Source organism: Phaseolus vulgaris, chromosome 2, assembly GCF_051622355.1.
Source record: "Phaseolus vulgaris cultivar YP4 chromosome 2, ASM5162235v1, whole genome shotgun sequence".
Classification (NCBI taxonomy): Eukaryota; Viridiplantae; Streptophyta; class Magnoliopsida; order Fabales; family Fabaceae; genus Phaseolus; species Phaseolus vulgaris.
This window is the reverse complement of record NC_143499.1, coordinates 44,218,326-44,241,604: the sequence shown is the minus strand read 5'-3', so window position 1 is coordinate 44,241,604 and position 23,279 is coordinate 44,218,326. Positions and strand designations below refer to the sequence as shown.

Genomic DNA, 23,279 nt, shown 5'->3' with positions numbered 1-23,279 from the left:
ATAAATCGGCAAACTACCTTGACACTATAGTTGATTTCTGGATGAGTGATGACGATGACTGCAGAACACCGACAATGGACCAATAGTAAGTTTGAGTCCTCCAGGTAGATGAGTAGCATCGTACTCATTGTGGCCTGATTTAGTAAATCATGAATATATTCCCCTTGAGAAAGTAACAAAGAAGGTGTTTTACTTCAATACCCAATAAATGGTCCGGTTGACTAAACTGTTTTATGGTAAAAATGGTGTTGAAAACTGATTGTGAAATATGAATTCAAGGAGAAAATCAAGAATTGAAACAAGGGTGCAATATAATTGAGATAAAATTTATGCAAGAAAACTTCCAGGAATGGGTTTCACACCAAGATTTCCTTTTTGACTTAATCTCTTTATTTCTATGCTCTTTTGAGTTTCTTTGAAGGTGAATTAACCTAAGGTAACCTACATTCCCTCTTAGGATACGAAGATGTATCTATTTGAATTGACCCTTACTCTTGTGGTAGCAATTTCCATTTAAACCCATTAAGTTCTTTGTTAATTCCTAGATTCTTGAAAGATCAAGTCTAATATCGTGATTTAAAACCTAAGTCTCTCTCCTGTAGGTTCAACATTTAAGTTCACCTCTGAGTCCTTTCCTAAGCATTTGTGAAGATGTAAAACAATTGTTAAACATTTCACATAAATGAAAACAAGAGAAGAGAAATCAAAAGATAAAAAGAGAAATCAATTAAAATCAATAGTCATCAAGGGCTAAGCCCCAAACCAAAATAAAAAGAACTACTAGTCATCCTAAAGAAAACAAAGAGCAAATTAGAAAGTCCAAATAGATAAGATGATAAGGAAGTCCTTCACTCTTGCTTAGAGTTTAGAATACTTAACCTAGCACAGCAAAGTGCCTATTTAAAGCATGGGCTCAACAACATTAGGTCCACACTAAAAGAAAATATAATAAAACAATAAAATATTGCTAGAAACGTGCATATTTTGGCATTAACCAATTATGCTCTAATTCCATCCGAAAATGTCTGTGCTCACGCTTTTAGGCTTAACTTAACCCTACAAAACCAGTTTCAAGATATGGTTTGTACCACTTATATATATACATACACCCACACACACCCACACACACATACACACATATATATATATATATATTATAATTTGGTCATAATAACTTTTGTCAATGTGAAATTTTCAACACACTTACTCATGTTGAGAATTGGACATGTCAAACGTGATGAGACTAAATATTAAGGTTGGTGTCACAATGGGCTAAACAAACTTTGCTATGATGGATTTTGATACCATTTTAAGATTGAAAATATGAGAAAATGTCTAAGAGATCTCAATAATCTCTTAAGCTTATTCATTCCTCTATATGGATTCTTACATTAGTAAAATACAAAATCGTATGATGATCTACACAGGTGTCAGATAGGTAATTCAAAATGAGTTAACCTATTCTAGCAAGTTAACCCCTTCACTTGAGTTGAACAATTCTGATACATAAAAAACCCAAAAATGTAATATGTTTGATAAAAGAGAAAAAACAAATCATGCAGGAGAAAGGTTTAAACAATTTATTATGCAAGTAATCCTAGCTCAAACAATACTAAAATAATGGACTAAAATGCATCAGATAGCATAAAGTGAGAAACTGAGAAAAAGAAAACTATTGTATTATTCTATAAAGAATACGAAGCAGCTCTATATAATGTATGGAGCAATATAAAAAGTGATAGGATCTGTTATAGATCTAACTAAATAGCGGACCAGTCGCTAATTGACTAACAAAATACAGTTGGATTACTAAACAGTAAAAGAATACAGTTCACTGGCTTACAGAATGACCGAGAATTACTGAACAATAACAGCTGTGAAGACTATACTCTGACATAGAAAAGAATTGAACTGTTAGTAAAAGTATTTCCACTTTTTTAACTACTGAAATTTCCTTGTGTCTACTCTGGACGAGGAAACTGAAATTAGGTAATATTAAAATGTCTGTATGTCCATCTAGTGATTAACCAACCTCTTTCCTGTATGCCTGACTCTGCTGAGGGCCTATACGAAGTTACCACTTGCAACCTGTGTAATTTGTTGTTATTACATGTACAAATTTAAATTGAATAGAGCATGGTAGGCATGTGTTGTTCCTGCTTGAATACTGGATTTTGCTCTCAAAGTTTGATCAACTTTCATTTGTTTTTGGGAATTTTTTACTGTTTTCATGTTTATTTCAGCTATTTGACTACTTTCATTTCTAAACAGCGCAAGTTTATTGTTTTACCTGGTATATTAGCTGGAGCAAATGATTGAAATAGTTTGTGTTTGCATAATTCATTTTTATGTAACACACCCTTTATTAAAAGGGAAAAAATTCAGTAATGTGATCCTTTGTGCTATTAGATCACATGGGTGGGTTGGTATTATCAAAGGCTATATCAATTTATCTATTATCTCACTGCTCAGGTTGTCAATATTCTGTTTGATTTGTTGTGCCTTTTATTTATGTCTGTGGCTTTACATTCTTAAGGAGAAAAAAACACTACTGAAGTATACATTTGGCAACAAGCTAGTATTTTTTTAATTCTGACTTGTGATATTATGTTTTTTGTTCAACATCTTTAGGCTTCTTGCTCTGGCCACTTGCTTTGCAACAAAGATGCTTCATAAATATGGGATGTTACAACATAAAAAAGATACATGCATAGCAGAGAGCTGTAACAAGACCAAATTACTTCCTCTACCACCAATTGAACCAATTAAACTACAAACTGAAGTGGATTTTACTCAGAAACTTCGTGAGATATCTCATTTCTTGGAGATAATCCGAAATCTGCAATGTAGGCATAGATCAATATTTCAAAGGGCCAGTCAAGGATTGGTATGGTGCTCCATTGCTATGCTACTTACGTTCTGCTTAAATTGGTTGGATTGTTTTTCCAGAAAATTAAGTGGTACCTTATTTCTTATATACAGGCCGACAGTGGAAAAGAGTCATCTTTAACAAGTACAAATATGATACAGGAAGATTCCCATCTTTCAATTCTTCCATCAGATTTAGAGTCATTGGATGTGTTGAACCAACATGAAATGTCGTTTCCTCTACCAGGCAGTGACAATAATGAACATCTTGCCCTGGTGCCTGTTGATTCTGATTCTCATTTGGTTACAGATGAATTTGGCAACATATCTGATTTAACCTCATTAGAAGGAATTTTACACAAGAAAGTGTTGCCTGTGGAAAATCCTAGAGAGATGATGGCACGCTGGAAGGTCGATAACCTAGACCTTAAAACTGTGGTTAAAGATGCTTTGCTCTCTGGTCGTCTTCCTTTGGCAGTTCTGCAACTGCATCTTTTTCATCAATTGAATGATTTTGTTGCTGACGGAGAGCCTCACGACACATTTACTGAAATTCGTGACATTGGCAGAGCTGTTGCTTATGAATTATTTCTGAAGGTAATGTATGTAAGATTATCATTAGCTGTTACAAATTACAATGAAAATAACAAACCCAATGCAATTATATAGGGTGAAACTGAACTTGCTGTTGCTACACTTCAAAGACTTGGAGAGAACATTGAATCCTGTCTTAAACAACTGCTGTTTGGCACGGTAAGAAGATCCCTGCGCACACAGATTGCTGAGGAAATGAAGAGATATGGTTATCTAGGACCATATGAGTGGAAGATATTGGATGATATGTCACTAATTGAGGTAAGTGGAATTTATTTTTCTTAATTTTGTGGTCAATGTTGTGCAGTTGAAATAGTGGGAAGAGAAATTTCTATGAGCTGAGGCTTGTAATCTTATTTGTCTGTGCATGTATATGAGAAGAGTCTCTATCCTAGCAGTAGCTTCTGGAAAACATATAATCACCGATTGAAAGATACCAGCAATCCATCAGGCTCTGTTTTACCAGTGGAAAATCAATTGAGGCTCTTGCATAACCATTCATTTGATAGTCATGTCATTGAATGTGGTGAGATAGATGGAATTGTGTTCGACACATGGATTAATATTAGTGAAAGCTCATCTGCCATTGAAGTTGATGAGGATGATGCTCCTGTTGGATATTGGGCTTCTGCTGCTGTCTGGTTTGATGCCTGGGATCAAAGAACAGTTGATCGTGTAAGTTGCTTCTCTGTTCCATGCCTGCATGTTTGTATTGATGTGAATTTTAAACCAATTTTATAGTTGTCATTTACTCAATGATATTAAAGACCAAAAGAGGTTTCAGTAAGAACACTTGAAATTTGGGTGTATTTTGATGCAACATTTCTTTTGGATCAGGTTGGAAGCAAATGTTCTTTTGTTTTCTTTGTGATTTGGATTTGATATGCATGTGCCTAGTTTACCAACTTCAACTAGCACCTTTATAAGATCTATTTACTAGCACCAAAGATTTCTATTCTTAGGATTATAAATGAAAATTTACTCACCCCTATTTGTGTATCCAATCATTGCACTGCTCTTAGTCACATTTGTTTAACTTCAAGGACATAAATCTTTAGCTATAGTAACATTATTTTTCATTATTCATTCATATCTGTTTGTATAGATGATATTGGATCAACCTTTTCATTCAAGCAATTCTATACTGTGGGATTCACAACTTGAATACCATGTTTGCCGTAACAACTGGAAGGAAGTCTTTAGACTGTTGAACTTGATACCTGCATACGTCCTATCAGCTGGAAGCCTTCAACTCAATTTGGATGTTTTACAGCCTGCCTCATCTTATGGAGGCAATATAAATATGAAGTCTTCTAATTATGGAAGTTTCTTGTGCTCTTTTGAAGAATTGGATTCTGTATGCATGCAAGTTCCAGATGTCCAAATGTTTAGGTTTTCACCAGACATATGTTTCGGGTGGATGAGGATGCTTATGGAGGAAAACCTTGCAAAAAGATTTATATTTCTGAAAGAATATTGGGAAGGGACATTGGAGATAACAGCTCTCTTAGCTCGTTCAGGTTTCATATCTTGCAAAGATAAGTTATGCGAAGAGGATGATCTTAATAAGACTTCATCTGTTAGAGATGGAGCTGTACAAGCTTTGCATAAAATATTTGTACACCATTGTGCACAATATAACTTGCCAAATCTTTTGGACCTTTACCTTGACCAGCACAATCTGGTCCTCGACAACGATTCACTTTATGCATTACAGGAAACTACAGTAAGTTTCTTTATGTTCATTATTTGTAATTGTTTCTATATTGATCTATTCTGATTATTATTTTTGGTGTTTATTATTTCAAATTATGATGCTTGGATGCTTCCATAAGAGGCTGATGCACTGAAATTTGTAGATTGTGTTTCATATTTTTTGGTGGTTTTCAAACTTCATTAAATCTGTGGTATTATAATACAATTTTAGTTACTAATTCAGGTTACCTCTTTCTTTGATAAAAGAAGAAATTCCATTAGATGAAATGAAAAAACGTAACTGGAATATGGACGATGGATCCTCGATAGAGGGGAAAAGGAAAACAAAGTAGAGAAAAATTATCATTAGTGCAAAGCTGCACAATCCCTGTGAACATAAGAAGCTCAAAATTCCTTATTTCCCATTCATTATTTTATTCAACCTCTATTCTTTAAAACCTTCATGTGAACATGATCTTTGCTTTTAAGAGGTTTTAGCATTGGGCATTGATACATATTGCATCTTAATAGGTTGATTGTGAATGGGCAAGATGGCTACTCTTATCGAGAGTTAAGGGGTGTGAATATGAAGCCTCACTTGCCAATTCTCGATCGATAATGTCACGTGATTTAGTTCCTAGAAGTGATCTCAGTGTTCTGGAGTTAGATGAAATAATTCGAACTGTCGATGACATTGCTGAAGGAGGGGGAGAAATGGCAGCCTTGGCAACCCTAATGCATGCTGCTGTCCCAATTCAAAACTGCTTAAACAGTGGTGGTGTAAATCGGCATAGTAATTCCTCTGCCCAGTGCACATTGGAGAACCTTAGGCCAACTTTGCAAAAGTTCCCCACATTGTGGCGCACACTTGTTGGGGCATGTCTTGGACAAGATACAATGGCCTTGCTGGTCCCTAAAGCAAAAACTGGTTAGCTATTAAACTCATTTTTTGGTAACCTGCACACCCTATTCTCCTAAGTTATTTGGGCACTTAAACTAACCTTTTTTTTTTGTCTCAATTTTTGTCTTTCGCAATTTTGCAATGCAGCTTTATCAGACTATCTTAATTGGCGTGATGAGATCTTCTTCTCTACCGTACGTGATACTTCACTTTTACAAATGCTTCCTTGCTGGTTTCCTAAGCCTATACGAAGATTGATACAGCTTTATGTCCAGGTTTTTTTTATTATTCTTTTCAATGTGATTTTATCTTATTTAAATTCAAATAACACATGTCTGTATTACTTTGAAAATACTCTGCTTTTTGTGCCTTGTTAGGACAGCTTTATCTCCAATCTCTTGTTCTCTTCTGTTTGTTTATAAGTACCGTATGCAGTTGTGTAGTTTGCATGCTGTTGCAGACACAATTCATGTATATTTATGCAATTCAAGTTATTTAGTTTTTCATTACATTACAGGGTCCTCTTGGATGCCAATCATTTTCTGAGTTTCCTATTGGGGAAACTTTGCTACGCAGAGACATCGATTTATTCATAAACGCTGATGTACATGCTGAGATAAGTGCAATCTCTTGGGAGGCCACTATCCAAAGACACATTGAAGAACTATATGGTCCTTTACTTGAGGTCTGGGCTTTTAATTTGATTGTTTGGTTCTCTCTTATCCTCCCTGTCTCTGTTACAAGGATTTATTGTGTGCCTCGCCATTTTTGTACTCAATTTTTTTTTTTCATAATTTTTTCTTTCTTGAAAACTGCTAAGAAATGCTCCACTGCCTAAATCTTGTTTAGCTATATAGTATTTGCAGTTTTATTGGTACCACAGACTCCAATTGCAACATAATATGAGGAACTCAATTGACTCGGTTCAGCCAGCCACCTAGCCGGTCTGATTATGTGCAACTTGTAAAGGAACATTGTTCCTAACAACTTATGTTTAGCTCAAGATTCTAGCATGGTGTGATGCAGTTTTGTTTGCATGACAATTTTGAAATATAGTCTAATAACTTTTGACATGTGAGTAAATAATGAGATAAGCTAATTGATGGTGGATGAAAGATAAGTTGATTAGGGTTTTCACTGTTTGCAAGCACAAAAGGTTGGGTAAAGAATTGGATATGGTATTTTTAAATTATTATTATTATTATTATTATTTCTGTCAAAACTGTTTAGGAAGTTTTATATTTTATCCTTATTATATTTTTATTTTGTATCACAGCTGTATCTTACTATTAATATTAGGATTATGTATTTAGAAACAATCCCACAATCATAGGGATTTGTTTCTCTAGAATTAGTTGTCCATATTTCCTAAAATAACTAGCAAACTCATGTATATATAGGTCTAATGACCTCATAATTGAAATAGAAGAAAATATTATTCCTTCTAAACTTGAGATGGTATCAGAGCTCCTGATCTTTAGGAGTCTCTGACCGTGCCTGAAAACCCTAAGTTGCAGCCATCATTGCTGCACAACATTGAGCCTTGCTGCAGCCTTCATTGCTGCACAACCTTGGCCTAATCGCAGCCTTCATTGCTGTGTAGCCTTCACCGCGGCTACTGTTCACCGCAGTTACTGTTCACCACGACACTGTTCATCACGGTTACTGTTCACCGCCGCTACTGTTCATCACTGTGATGGCTGAGATCACTGAGATCGTGAATCCTATTGGGGACAGATCCCAAACTGCTGGAGAATTGCAGAATGTTCATTCTGCTTATAGATTAAATGAAAAAAATTATCTCAAATGGTCTCAACTCATTAGAACCATCTTGAAAGGAAAAGGAAAGGTCAGTCACCTGACTGATATTGCCCCTGATGAACAGGATGCCAAGTTCAAATCATGGGATGAAGAAGACTCCATGATCATGGCATGGCTGTGGAATTCAATGGTCCCAGAAATCAGTGATACCTGCATGTTCCTTAAATCAGCAAAGGAAATTTGGGAGGCAGTAGAACAAACCTATTCTAAGGCCAAGGATGCTGCTCAAATATATGATGTAAAAGTGAAAACTGTGGCTGCCAAGCAGGGAAACAAATCTGTTACAGAATATGCCAATCAACTCAAGTCCCTATGGATGGAATTGGATCAGTACCGAGTTATAAAAGCAAAATGTTCAGAAGACTCAGCAATCCTTAAGGAGTATATTGAACAAGATAGAGTCTATGATTTCTTGGTAGGCCTGAATCCTGAATATGATCAGGTTCGAATCCAAATCTTGGGAAAAGAGAAAGTCCCAGGGCTTAATGAAGTGGTAGCCATTATTCGAAGTGAAGAAAGCAGGAGAGGACTGATGTTGGAGACCCCAACTACTGAAAGCTCAGCAATGAAAGCTGAAGGAGGAACAACCATGATAACTAACCAGAAGAAAAGCGGGTTTTCCAATATAGAGAAAAAGGAGGAAGTCTGGTGTACCTACTGCAACAAGCCGCGCCACACAAGGGAAAAGTGCTGGAAATTACATGGAAAACCCCCAAGCAGAGAATGGGGCCAGAAAGGAGGCCCTCCAAAAAGGGAAGGACAAAGACAAGCACACATCCTTAATGGACAAGGAGAAGAATCTGTCCAGCTGAATCATGAAGAGATAGAAAGGGTAAGGTCCTTCCTTAGTAAATTGGAGAAGCCCTCAGGTATGTGCACCTTAACATATTCTGGTAAGTTTCCATTTTCTTTTGGACTTACTGCTTCAGATACACCCTTTACCAATTTCTGGATACTACATTCAGGTGCTACTGACCATATGACCCCTCTACCTAAATACTTCTCCACATATATCCCATGTCCTAGCAACAAGAAAATTTCCACAACAGATGGAACATGTATAACTGCCGCAGGTCAAGGAGAAGTCCAAATAAGCCCATCTATAACATTAAAACATGTCCTTCATGTCCCTAAATTGTCCACCAATCTGATTTTTGTACAGAAACTCACAAAAGATCTCTCTTGTAACGTTGTTTTTCATAACAACTATTGTGTATTTTAGGACAAGAACTCAGGGAGGACGATTGAACATGCTAGAGAATGGAATGGCCTATACTACATGGCGGATCCTAATCTTGGTATCAATAGTCACTCTCTCATATTTGAATCCACCATGACCAGTAAAGAGAAAGCTCAACTATATCATTGTCGGCTAGGACACCCTTCATTTCAAGTTGTAAAAGTACTCTTCCCTTCCTTGTTTCAGAATTTAAATGTGGAGAGTCTCCATTGTGAGGTGTGTGAGCTTGCGAAACACAAGCGTGTACCTTTTCCCATTAGTAATAAAATGAGTCATTTCTCTTTTTTCCTTATCCATACTGATGTCTGGGGTCCTGCTAATATTCCTAATATCTCAGGTGCTAAGTGGTTTTTAACCTTCATAGATGATTGTACACGGGTGACTTGGGTTTTCCTATTGAAACATAAATCTGAGGTTAGCTCCATTTTTGTTCAGTTTGTGTCTATGATTAAAAATCAATTTGGAGTTAATATCAAGAGAATTAGGTCTGATAATGCCAAGGACTACTTTAACCTAGTGCTAAACTCTTTTTGCCAAAAGGAAGGGATAATTCATGAGTCTTCATGTGTTAACACACCCCAACAGAATGGGATTGCAGAAAGAAAAAATGGGCACTTATTAGACCAAACTAGAGCTCTACTTTTTCAAAATCATGTCCCTAAGAAATTTTGGGGGGAAGCCCTTCTTACTGCCACCTACCTAATCAATAGGTTACCCTCTAAAATCTTAGCATCAAAAAGCCCCATGGAAGTCCTATCCTCCTTCTACCCACACCTAAACCCTACAAATAAACTCCAACCTAGAATATTTGGGTGTGTATCCTTTGTGCATGTTCATAGTATTGAAAGGGGAAAGTTGGACCCTAGGGCTGTCAAATGTGTATTCTTAGGGTACTCAACCACACAAAAAGGATACAAGTGTTTTCACCCCCCGTCAAAGAGATTCTTTGTGTCAAGGGATGTCACATTCAACGAACAAGAGAGCTACTTCCAGCCTCATCTTCAGGGGGAGAATGTAAGAGAGGAAGATGAGCCTCTCATGCTTCCAAATATGGCATTTGGACCTGAAATTGGGACAAATAGCATTGCTGTCCCTGAAACTGAGACAAGAACAAAACAAGCACCTGAACCAGCAGCAAGACCTGAATCAGCTCCTGAACAAGCACCTGAATCAGCAGTTGAATCTGCACCTAATGGTGGTGGGAAATTCGGAAAAAATCTGGTATATTCAAGAAGAGGAAAGGTCATTCCAGAATCTATCCATGTCCAAGAATCCAACCTACCATCTTTACATGAGGTAACAGTTTCTAATCCTAGAAATTCCAATAATTCTAATGAGTTTATTTTGGAAAATTCAGAAGCACAGGAGGATCAAAACCTGGATCTTCCTATTGCCCTTAGAAAGGGAACCAGAACCTGCACCCAACAACCACTTTACCCTCTATCAAATTTCCTATCCTTTGAAAAATTTTCTCCTACCCATAAAACCTTTCTCACAAACTTAAACTCTACACCCACACCTTCCTCTGTATCTGAAGCATTATCTGACAGGAAATGGAAACAAGCCATGGATGTGGAAATGGAGGCACTAAACAAGAACAGGACCTGGGAGCTTGTCACCTTACCAACTGGAAAAAAACCAGTAGGGTGTAAGTGGGTATACGCTGTAAAGTATCGGGCTGATGGGACTATTGAGCGTTACAAGGCAAGGTTAGTAGCCAAAGGATTCACTCAAACCTATGGAGTGGATTACTTGGAGACATTTGCTCCGGTTGCTAAGATGAACACGGTCAGAGTAATATTGTCATTAGCAGCAAATCATGATTGGGATATGCAGCAGTTCGATGTGAAGAATGCATTCCTACATGGAGACCTTGAAGAAGAAATATACATGGAGTTGCCCCCTGGCTATGATGGACAGGTTGCTGCTGGAACCGTTTGTAAGCTAAAAAAGGCTCTATATGGGCTGAAACAATCCCCAAGAGCATGGTTTGGAAGATTCACCAAAGTTTTGACAAGTTTGGGCTACAAACAGAGCCAAGGAGATCACACTTTATTTATCAAACATTTAGTTTCAGGAGGAGTAACAATATTATTGGTGTATGTAGATGATATTATAATAACTGGAGATGACAAAGAGGAGCAGCAAACGTTAAGTCAACGTCTTGCCACGGAATTTGAAATTAAGACATTAGGGAGACTTAAATATTTTTTGGGAATTGAAGTGACCCATTCCAAGAAAGGAATCTTCATATCTCAACAAAAATATATTACTGACTTGCTTAGAGAAACAGGAAAGACAGCCTGCAAACCAGCAAGTACTCCAGTTGATCCAAATATAAAGTTGGGAAGTGCGGAGGAGGATAATGCCGTGGACAAGGAAATGTACCAAAGACTCGTGGGCAGGCTTATTTACTTATCTCACACTAGGCCAGACATTGCTTTTGCTGTGAGTCTAGTCAGCCAATTTATGCACCAACCAAAGGAGGCACATTTGCAAGCTGCCCTTAGAATTGTGCAGTATTTAAAAGGGACTCTAGGAAGAGGGATTTTGTTCAAACGAAACAAAAGTGTTTGTCTTGAAGCATACACGGATGCAGATTATGCAGAGTCAGTTGTGGATAGGAGATCAACTACTGGATACTGCACCTTCCTTGGTGGAAATCTAGTGACTTGGAAGAGTAAAAAACAAAGTGTAGTAGCTAGATCAAGTGCTGAAGCAGAATTTCGAGCAATGGCCCAAGGAATATGTGAACTTCTATGGCTGAAGATTATATTGGAAGACTTGAAGATAAGGTGGGATGAACCTATGAGGTTATATTGTGACAATAAATCTGCAATTAGCATAGCCCACAACCCAGTACAGCATGATAGAACTAAACATATCGAGGTGGACAGACATTTTATCAAGGAAAAGTTCGACAGTGGCTTGATTTGCACCCCATATGTGTCCACTCAGAGTCAACTTGCAGACATACTCACCAAAGGACTGAACTGCAGTAACTTTGAAAGAATTATATCCAAGCTGGGAATGGAGAACATCTATTCACCAGCTTGAGGGGGAGTGTCAAAACTGTTTAGGAAGTTTTATATTTTATCCTTATTATATTTTTATTTTGTATCACAGCTGTATCTTACTATTAATATTAGGATTATGTATTTAGAAACAATCCCACAATCATAGGGATTTGTTTCTCTAGAATTAGTTGTCCATATTTCCTAAAATAACTAGCAAACTCATGTATATATAGGTCTAATGACCTCATAATTGAAATAGAAGAAAATATTATTCCTTCTAAACTTGAGAATTTCGTTCATGTTTTATTATTATTATTGGTCTTCACAATACTGATAGATGGATCTGTCCCTCCTATTCCCTTCTTATCACAAGATAAAATGTGTTCTTTACAAACCAGAAGTTAATTGAGAAAAAAATAATGTTGAGTCTTACTATCTCACTGCTATGGATCACCATCTTATATTTATTTCTTCCCATATTTATAAAATAGTAACTCGTTTAACTGTTGGACTAGCACACCCAATTACTTTCTCCCCTTGTTATTTTGATTTTGGTTCTGGTCCAGTTCTTCTAACCGATATACAATTTTTCCTCTTATATCAGAATGATTTCAAATCACAAGTACTATGTGGACTGGTATTCTGTACCTCTGATCCTGTGTATTTTCCATCATTGCATGGGATTCAATATTTGTTTCTCCCTTGTGTTGTGTGAAGATGTCTTAAAAGCACATGTCATGCATTATGTTTGTTATACTGTGAAGAACTGGCAATTATCAATCAGGGACTATTCTGTAGCTTTTATCTTGTGTATTTTCCACCAAACATTTCTCATGCTTCATATGTTTGAGCTCAATAGCTAATTACATTTCTTTCAAATTGCTTTATTTTCTGGCTACAAACTAAACGAGTATCATTGTGACTGAATTCTATGCAGTTTCTGGTGTGCTGTAAGACTTAATAATTATGTGAGAATTTTCTTGAGGGTCAAAGGGTTTTTTCCCTAATCAAATGTTATTTTAGGAAAGCAATGTTATGCAGTAAACAATCATAACACAAAATCTGCATGAATTTCTCATATTTCTGTAGTTGTTGGATAAGTCAAAAGTGTCAGGGACCACCCATCTATCCAAAATTCAATAACTGTTCTGTTCCAACATAATATTCTGGCTTTCTATTTTTTTTTTCCATTTTTGAAGCTTGACATATGGTATTGTTCTTCTGTTGTTCCAAGTGCAAGTATGCAATTTGTTGTGTCCCATTCCAATTATATTTTGATATTGTATATTGGTAATTTGAATTGAATTTTCAGGAAAATGGATTTGGGGTTGAGCATCTTTTGCATCGTGGACGAGCACTGGCAGCTTTTAACCAAATTCTTGGCCACAGAGTTCAAAATTTGAAGTCAGAAGAGGAATCTAGTACTTCAGCTCATGGACAAACGAACATTCAATCAGATGTTCATTCACTTCTTTCTCCACTAGGACAAAGTGAAGAGACTCTACTCTCATGTGTGAGTTATTTATTTTTTATTAGATTTTCTGATTATGGACATGAGATGAGAGTTATAGTTAAAACAAATTGATGCATTCTGCAATGCTAAAAAATGTGCCTTTTCACTAGATAAAATGCTTTGCGCTGATGATAAATTTCACAATTGGCAATGACATGGAATCTGTTTGTCAAGAATAATTTCAACCTAAAAATTTAAAAATGGTTATGTCTCTGACATGCCTTATATGATTATTTTGAGCTTTAAGCATGAAAAAGACCCTAGCCTATTTTATTTTATGCTATGGCTTAATGTAATTATGAGAAAAATGGGTGGCAAGAATTGGCTTTTCACATTTGGTCATGGGGCTTTGGGACCTCATGAAGAACCGATGAACCTAAATGTTTAAGCTGTTTGGTTAAGGGCATTAATGAATGATGCTTTATTTAACCCTTCATTTGGTATTCTATCAGTTTTATGTTACTCTCGGAATTTGGATCTGAATATAAGAGTATAGAGAGAAGGAGAGATTGAGAGAAGAAAGATAGAGAATGAGTAATCTTTATTATACGATTCAGTGCATGATGTACAGGGAAGGCTGGGTATTAATAGTACCCAGTGCAGTAGTAATACAAAGTAAATGTAAACAGTTAAGACTGTTATATACAGTTGATACTGTTATACCTAATAACAGTTACTACTGTTATACCTAATATCCCCCCCTTAAATTGATGGTTTAGGATACACCATTAATTTATGCGAGAAGGCTGAAAACGGGCCAACACTTAAAGGTTTCGTAAAGACATCAGCGATCTGTAGTGTAGCAGGGACATGTAGAAGTTGTAACTGCTTTTGTTGGATAGCATCACGAACAAAATGAAGGTCAAGTTCAAAGTGCTTGGTCTTGGAGTGCATAATGGGATTGGATGCAAGGAGAACAGCGCCCAGATTATCAGATCGAATGGTGGGAAGAGTAGGAGGAAGACGAAGTTCAGTGAGCAGATTTTGTATCCACTTGAGTTCAGCAAGCGTGGCAGCAATGCTGCGATATTCAGCTTCAGTGGAGCTGCGAGAAACAACCTTTTGTTTCTTTGAAAGCCAAGCAACAGGATTCGATCCAAGATAAACAACAAGGCCTGAGGTGGATTTCCTGTCATCAGGGTCAGAACCCCAATCAGCATCAGCAAAGGCATTTAGTGTGAGTTGGGATGGGCGCCGAAGATGAAGCCCATGAGTGGTACTGCCAGCAAGGTAGCGGAGAATACGTTTAACAGCATTCCAGTGGTGATGTTGAGGGTTGTTCATGAACTGACACGCTCTGTTGACGCTATAGGCGAGTTCTGGACGAGTGATGAGTATATATTGAAGCGAGCCTACCACTGAGCGATAGAGGGAAGGATCGTCTACAGCAGTGGTAGCGTCTTTTGTGAGACGAGTTGTGGAGAGCATGGGTGTTGGTTGAGGCTTGGAGGAAAGCATGTTGGTTTTATGGAGGAGATCTTGAATATATTTGGTTTGAGAGAGATGTAAGCCTCCATCCAATGTCCAAGTGGCTTCAACACCGAGAAAATAGTGGAGAGTGCCAAGATCTTTTAGAGCAAAATGTTGACTGAGGGAGTAAATCAGACGCTGAATGGCAGTGTTAGAATTCCCTGTAATTAGAATATCATCAACATAAATTAGGACAAAAAGAGTAACGTTATTGTGGAAGTGAAGAAAGAGGGAGGTGTCACTTTTAGTGGGATGAAAACCAAGAGAGATTAAAGTGGTACTTAGCTTGTGAAACCAGGATCTAGGTGCTTGTTTCAACCCATAGAGAGCTTTGTTAAGTTTGCAAACAGTGTTGGAGTCACCAGTTTCAAAGCCAGGAGGTTGAACCATGTATACAGATTCCTCAAGATCACCATACAAAAAGGCGTTATTAATATCAATTTGATTGACAGACCAGTTTAATTGAAGAGCTGGAGTAAGGATAATACGTATGGTGACAGGTTTTATCACAGGACTGAATGTTTCAAAATAGTCAAAACCTTGTTGCTGATGAAAACCTTTGGCGACGAGGCGAGCTTTATTTCGCTGAAAAGAGCCATCAGCATTGTATTTTATTTTGAAAATCCATTTGCAACCAATGGGTTGAACCCCAGGAGGAAGAGTGGTGAGAATCCAGGTGTTGTTCGTGGTTAGAGCAGCAAGCTCTTCCTGCATGGCAGAAAGCCATTGGGGAAGATGTAAGGCTTCTTTGGTGGATTTGGGAAGAGGCAAAACAGGTGCAGCAGTAAAAGCACTTGGACCAAGTAGAGCAGTTTTCGCGCGTGTAAGCATGGGGTGAGTGTTTTGAGGAGCAGGATTGAGGGGAGTGAAAGTAGTGGAAGACAAGTCAGAGTGAGATGACATAGAAGCAGTGGGATCTAGATGTTCATGGGAAGAATCTGAGGTGGTTGGTTGTGAGTCAGGAGGTGCTGGTTGAGATACAGAAACAGGCGGTTGCTGAAAAACAGTTAAAGAGGGGGAAGAATCGGAGTGGGGGCTATTAGTGGGTGAAGAAACAGAAGAGAAAGGGTTAGATGAAACAGCATAGGGAAAAACAGATTCATTAAAAGTAACATGACGAGTAATATACATACGCCCAGTTGGAGAGAGGCACATGTAACCTTTGTGATTGGAGGCATAGCCAAGAAACACACACAAAGATGAACGAAAACTCATTTTATGTTTATTATATGGGCGAAGAAGAGGATAACACGCACATCCAAAGGTTTTGTAAAAAGAATAATCAGGGTGTGAGTTAAACAACAGATAATATGGACTTTGATTGTTTAAAACAGATGTGGGTAAAACATTAATAACGGAAACAGCAGTAGTGAAAGCATAGCCCCAAAAATGCATGGGTAATTTTGAACAAGCAAGTAAAGTCAATCCTATATCAACAATATGCCTATGCTTACGTTCAACAGAACCATTTTGTTCATGAGTGTGAGGGCAGGTTAGACGATGAGATATGCCATTAGATAACAAGAAAGATTTAAAACAGAGAAATTCTTTTGCATTGTCAATTTGAATGCTTAATAGAGGAAAACCAGTTTGTTTTTCAACATATAATTTGAAAGATTTGAAAACAGTAAGGGCTTGAGATTTAGCATGAATTAAGTAGAACCAAACATATCTAGTATAGGCATCCACAAAAGAGATGTAGTAAGTAGCACCATTAGTTGCAGGGGTAGCAGACGGCCCCCAAATGTCAATGAAAACAAGCTGTAAAGGTTTAGAGTATATAGTTTGAGAAGCATTAAAAGGAAGCTGATGGGACTTGCCAACAACACAGGATTCACAGAATGCACGTTTAGCAGTAAAAGGTATATTACAAATCTTCATAATTTGGTGAATCACTCTTGGTTGGGCATGACCAAACCGGAAGTGTCACAAATGATAAGCAGAAGAGCCAGTAGTAATAGCAGTATTGTGAGCAGAATAGAGTGCAGTTTGAACAAGGTTTGGAAACATATAAAGACCATCTTTAAGCTTGCCTTGGAGCAGGATTTCGTTGGTTCCCTGACGTTTAACAAGGCAAACATCAGCATGAAACTCAAAGTAAACGTGATTATCACTTGCAAACCTAGAAACACTTAACAAATTTTTAGAAATAGTAGGCACATGCAGAAGATGTTGTAAGGAGAAGGTATTATGGGTATTAAGATCTGTAAAACTGGCAGATCCAATAGAAGTAATAGGAAGCTGGAAACCATTACCTACAACCACCTTTTCCGAACCTGTGTAAGGAGTGGTTGTGGAGAGATTGTTGCTGTTGGCAGTGAGATGGTGGGAGGCACCACTATCAGGATACCAAAGCGGGTCATGGAGAGTATTGGGAGTTCCGAGTATCGAAGGTTCATCATCACCAAGAGATCTAGAAAAATGGGCAGTATTAGCAGTAACTTGAGATTGGGTAGAAGAATCAAATCTATGCCAGCAGTGAAGAGCAGTGTGGCCATATTTTCCACAAATTTGGCATTGCACCCGGGTTGAAGAAGAATTAGATGGTGTTTTGGGGAAGTTCTTGGATGGTGTAAAACGAGGTTTTGAATAAAACCGTTGTTTAGCAGGAGCAGTGGGGCGGAAGGAGGAGGGATAATTTGTAGAACTGGAGTTGTAATGAGAGAAAGAATGTGGGACAGAACCAATATTGGCCTGCAAAATGTGATCAACCGATTGTTTATTCCTTTCAATACGATTTTCTTGGGCAAGAAGCAGCGCTTCAATGTCTGTTACTGTGTATGGGTCAAGGCGAGATGTGACAGAGGTGATAAAAGGGTCATATTCGTCAGATAGCCCATCAAGAACAGCTTCAATGTTATCTTCTGGAGAAATTGGACAACCCACAACAGCCAATTGGTCCACGGTTTTCTTGATATCAAGAAGGTAGGCAGAGATGGAGCGATCCTTCTTGGGTGTACGCAGTTGCTGTTTGTGCTTCTTTATTTGAGCACGAGTTTGAGATGCATAATGGGTCTGGAGTTTTTCCCAGACTTGGTTTGAAGTTTCCAGTCCAACCATCTGAGTTAGGATACCTGCAGTCATGGATGCCAATAACCAGGCCAAGATTGCCTGATCTTGACGATCATACTGGATGTATTTTGTATTAACAATTGGGGAAGAGTCTTCTTCGGCAGAGATGAAGCGCGGAGGAGTGCAAGAACCATCCAGAAAATAAAGAAGGTCAAGGCTGCGAAGGGTAGCATTAACCTGCTGCCGCCAGACAAGGAAATTGTCTGGATCCAGTTTCAGAGGGATTGGGGTATGAAAGATATGAGGGAGAAGAACCTCGGGCTTGGAGGAAAAATTTTCAGAATTGGGTTCAGTGGTAGATGATGAGGCCATTTTTGGCTTTGGATACCATATAAGAGTATAGAGAGAAGGAGAGATTGAGAGAAGAAAGATAGAGAATGAGTAATCTTTATTATACGATTCAGTGCATGATGTACAGGGAAGGTTGGGTATTAATAGTACCCAGTGCAGTAGTAATACAAAGTAAATGTAAACAGTTAAGACTGTTATATACAGTTGATACTGTTATACCTAATAACAGTTACTACTGTTATACCTAATACTGAACCTAAATCAATTCTATAAAACTTTCTTATAAATAGGGGTTACTCATACTCGTATAATTTAATTTGATTATATCTCCAGTTGATGTGAGATCTCTTAGACACCCTCACATTGAGGATTAGACATCCTGAAGCATGAAGTTTGTAAGAATAACATCTATGGGTGATTCAAAGATGACTCAACAAAGGGTGTTTTAATAGGCCCAACAATATTTGTTATGCTAGATTTTGATACCATCTTAGAATTTATGGTTTAGGTATAACTCAACATTATAAAACCAATTTGTAAGTGAGAGTTGCTCCCTACTTATATACTTTAATTTGGTTATATCTTTAGATGTAGCTGGATTTCCTATAGATACATCTTAAGATTCCTTTTGATTTTGATGCTGGACATTCTCCCATATTCTTTCCTAATTTTGTAATTTTACATTCATGAAAAATACAAAAAAAATATGGATCTCATTGAAATTTTGAAAGGTATATTGAAAACTGTTCCTAAATTTTCAGGTTTTGCCAACTGCTATTATGCATTTTGAGGATTCCATGCTTGTTGCTTCATGTGCTTTTCTTTTGGAGTTATGTGGTCTATCTGCCAACAAAATGCACGTTGATATTGCTGTGCTAAAACGGATATCTTCATTTTACAAATCAATTGAAAATAATGAAAATCTCAGGCAGTTATCCCCTAAGGGTTCTGTGTTTCATGCAATATCCCATGAAGGTGATTTAACAGAATCTCTTGCTAGAGCTTTAGCTGAGGAATATTTGCAAAAGGATTCTCCTGTAACTGCTACTGAGACAAGAGCTGTAGGTAAACAACCTTCACGAGCACTTATTCTTGTCTTGCACCATCTGGAAAAGGCTAGCCTTCCACGTTTGGTTGATGGAAAAAGTTATGGGTCATGGCTATTAAGTGGAAACGGTGATGGAAGTGAATTAAGATCTCAGCAAAAGATTGCTAGTCAGCACTGGACTTTGGTAACAAATTTTTGTAGATTTCACGGGCTTCCATTAAGTACCAAATACCTTGCTGTATTAGCCAGAGACAATGATTGGGTATGTTTCTACATTTTGTTTCTTTTATTGACTACTCAAACTATGATCTTATGTTTTTTTGGTTCCTGTCAGATTGAATTTTTGTCTGAAGCCCAGATTGGAGGATATTCATTTGATACAGTAGTCCAAGTGGTGAGTCTTGTTCCCTACCTTTACTCAACATCATGTTTAAACCATGTATACGATGTTAAAGTCATATTGTTCCAATTTGAATCTATCTGTGATTGTGAATGGTAGGCATCAAAGGAGTTTAGTGATCCACGTCTCCGACTTCATATGTTAACAGTTTTGAGGGGAATGCAGTCAAAGAAAAAGGCAAGCTCTGCATTGTTCTTGGATACTCTAGAGAAAGACAGTGAAACAACCTTTCCTGATGAAAACATGTGTGTTCCAGTTGAACTCTTCCAAATATTAGCAGAATGTGAAAAGCAAAAATCTCCTGGAGAGGCTCTCTTGAGGAAAGCAAAAGAGTTGTCCTGGTCGATATTGGCTATGGTCGCTTCATGTTTCCTTGATGTCTCTCCATTGTCATGCCTCACAGTTTGGTTGGAAATTACTGCAGCAAGGTGACTGGGACTGTTTATAAGTAAAAGGATAATTTCATAATTATGTTCTGTTTTTTAAATAGATTTATCCATTTCTAATGTGAAGAGCTTGCAGTTTTTGTGTGATTTAATTTGTATTGAGCTCGAGTGTATAAGTAGTCTGTTACAGTAGGCAGAAATCTGTCTGTCTTTCTATCTATATTTTAGGATAAAGTAACTGCTTAAATGATATTGAAAATCTTACACACAGAAGGCATTAATCTTTTTGGGACTGGTTTACTGCAAAATACACTACTGAATTCAAATTTCCATCATAAATATTACATTCATAAAAAATCTTTTACATTTCATCATCACATGTTAAACTATCATTCAAATTCAATATATCTAGTTCCATGTTTATTGGTGTCGAATATTTTTTAAGAGAATTTGTAAGACGAGCAACATATTCTATCCAACTCCACTAGTAGAATAAGGCTTGTTTTTAATTCAACAATTGGGCTGAAAATTCAGATTACATGATGAATTTTTAAAGCTCTAAGCATTGAGACACGGATCCAAACATGTACATACACTTCAGTGATTGAAACTTGGTACTTTTTTTCTGGACAGAGAAACTTCATCCATTAAGGTGAATGATATTGCTTCCCAGATCGCAGATAATGTTGGAGCTGCTGTAAATGCTACTAATGCCCTGCCTGTAGGTGACAGAGTACTTACATTTCATTACAACAGGCAGAGTCCGAAACGACGACGGTTGATAACTCCTGTTTCGCTTGAATCCTCTGCTTCTGCAATATCTGATATCTCTCGCACTTCTACAAGTGGAAAAATATTTGATTCCCTTGGTAAAGCTGTGGAGAATGATAGAAAAGTAGAAAATATTGGATGCATTAATGTTCCAAGTGATTCCGATGAAGGACCTGCTTCCCTTTCAAAGATGGTTGCAGTGCTTTGTGAACAACAATTGTTTTTGCCTCTGCTCAGGGCATTTGAGATGTTCCTTCCATCGTGCCCCTTGCTCCCATTCATCCGTGCTCTTCAAGTAAGCCAACTCATTCAAAATTTGTTCATGTAGTGTAGACTTCTGAAAAGTGGATACTATGTTCAAGTCTCTGTTGGTTATTTCTTACATATGTTTCTTGACTTTCTTTCACTGGGTATTTTTTTAAGTTAAATTGCACTTTATCCCCTTGTAGTCTGTTAATGTAGATTTTTTTTGTTTCTTCAGGCATTTTCACAAATGCGCCTTTCAGAAGCTTCTGCCCATTTGGGTTCTTTTTCTGCACGAATTAAGGAGGAACCAATGTACTTACAGCCAAATGTAGGAAGAGAGACACAGATTGGGGCATCGTGGATTAGTTCTACTGCTTCAACAGCTGCTGATGCTGTGCTTTCAACCTGCCCATCTCCTTATGAAAAAAGATGCCTACTGCAACTTCTTGCTGCTACTGACTTTGGTGATGGTGGATATACTGCGGCTTACTATCGAAGGGTTTATTGGAAAATTAATTTAGCCGAGCCTTTACTTCGTAAAGATAATGAGTTGCATTTGGGTGATGATGAAATTTTAGATGATGCTTCACTTTTATCTGCACTAGAGAACAATAGGCACTGGGAGCAGGCAAGGAACTGGGCCAAGCAGTTGGAGGCCATTGGTGCACCCTGGAAAACTGCTACGCATCATGTTACTGAATCTCAGGTAATACTTATTGGTTGCCAACCTGTTTGTGACCTTAGTCTCAATTGAGGGGAATTCTTGAGCCTATATTAGAACCTTAATCAATTGAATGGTTTATGAGGAAGCCCATTAAGGCTAATTCAAGGTTCCCTCATATTGATATTATTACACATTTTTTAAGTGACTGCTCTTTGTAATTATATTGGCATTATAAACTTCTTTTAATATAGGCACTATGTTGGCAATTGTAAATTTTGTATTTTGAACATGGGTAATGTTTTGTCATATAAAACATCTTTTTGTTTAAATCAGTACATCTTTTATACGCAATTATGTTCTGTTACTTGTGCAATTGATTTATCATGTTGGTTTGACTCATACTCTAATTATCTGTTTTTAAAAATTCTGCTTTAGATGATCATATGGATGGCTATTAGAGTAATAGAGTTCTTCTCTAATGTTTTCTGTAAGCTGATTGGATGAATGTCACATCAGCATAGTTTGTTAGGATCCTACTGATTATGTTGATTTTCCAGCAAGCCTATCAGCTTACAAGGATTCTAAAAAACTATGTTGATGTGACAATTAGCCAATCAACTTACAGAAAATATTATAGAAGAACTTTAGCAAAATATTGTGTTGAAAATGAGTTTTTATGGACAAATTTTATATTTTAAACATTGGACATTACTGAAATTATAAAATCACTTGACTACTGAATTATCTCAAATTTTTAGAAAATCTGAGTTCTGGTATAACTTCCAATTTAGTTGCCATTTTTCTGAGAATTTTCTTTGATGCCTTTTATCAACTTTAGTTGATAGATTTCTCATAAGACTTTTCCCTCGTATTTTTCTGCCCCTTTTATAAATTGTAGGCTGAATCTATGGTAGCTGAATGGAAGGAGTTTCTTTGGGATGTGCCAGAAGAGAGGGTTGCATTATGGAACCACTGCCATACACTCTTCATCAGATATTCCTTCCCTTCTCGACAAGTGTGTTTGGTTTCTAGTACAATGCTACAGTCAATGTTCAGCTAAAAATATTTTCTATATTGCTTTATGCGGAAATTTTATCTCTGTTGTAATTATTTCAGGCTGGTTTATTTTTTCTTAAACATGCTGAAGCTGTTGAGAAGGATCTTCCTGCAAAGGAGCTTCATGAACTTTTGTTACTTTCTCTGCAATGGCTGAGTGGGATGATAAGTCTTTCCAACCCGTATGTAACATATTCAAGAATTAGTGAACTACTTTCTGTTTCAA

At 37.3% G+C, this 23,279-nt stretch overlaps 2 protein-coding genes across 3 annotated transcripts in view; both read left to right on the top strand.

Annotated features, from left to right (window-relative positions):
* LOC137812428 (spatacsin carboxy-terminus protein) overlaps nt 1-23,279 on the top strand; it is a 37,186-nt gene that overhangs the window by 8,629 nt on the left and 5,278 nt on the right. For both annotated transcript variants that reach the window (XM_068614396.2, XM_068614395.2), the window contains exons 6-21: nt 2,632-2,887; nt 2,983-3,465; nt 3,538-3,723; nt 3,844-4,137; nt 4,568-5,188; nt 5,689-6,085; nt 6,206-6,333; nt 6,576-6,743; nt 13,449-13,649; nt 19,244-19,792; nt 19,865-19,924; nt 20,030-20,358; nt 20,950-21,382; nt 21,569-22,039; nt 22,896-23,012; nt 23,114-23,235. In XM_068614396.2, the coding sequence (XP_068470497.2) occupies nt 2,632-2,887; nt 2,983-3,465; nt 3,538-3,723; nt 3,844-4,137; nt 4,568-5,188; nt 5,689-6,085; nt 6,206-6,333; nt 6,576-6,743; nt 13,449-13,649; nt 19,244-19,792; nt 19,865-19,924; nt 20,030-20,358; nt 20,950-21,382; nt 21,569-22,039; nt 22,896-23,012; nt 23,114-23,235 (4,815 nt within the window). The remainder of the gene's footprint in view (nt 1-2,631; nt 2,888-2,982; nt 3,466-3,537; nt 3,724-3,843; nt 4,138-4,567; nt 5,189-5,688; nt 6,086-6,205; nt 6,334-6,575; nt 6,744-13,448; nt 13,650-19,243; nt 19,793-19,864; nt 19,925-20,029; nt 20,359-20,949; nt 21,383-21,568; nt 22,040-22,895; nt 23,013-23,113; nt 23,236-23,279) is intronic.
* LOC150029182 (uncharacterized) lies at nt 7,755-9,101 on the top strand. Its single transcript, XM_090298956.1, has one exon. It carries the CDS (start codon nt 7,755-7,757, stop codon nt 9,099-9,101), a length of 1,347 nt encoding a protein of 448 aa, XP_090155082.1.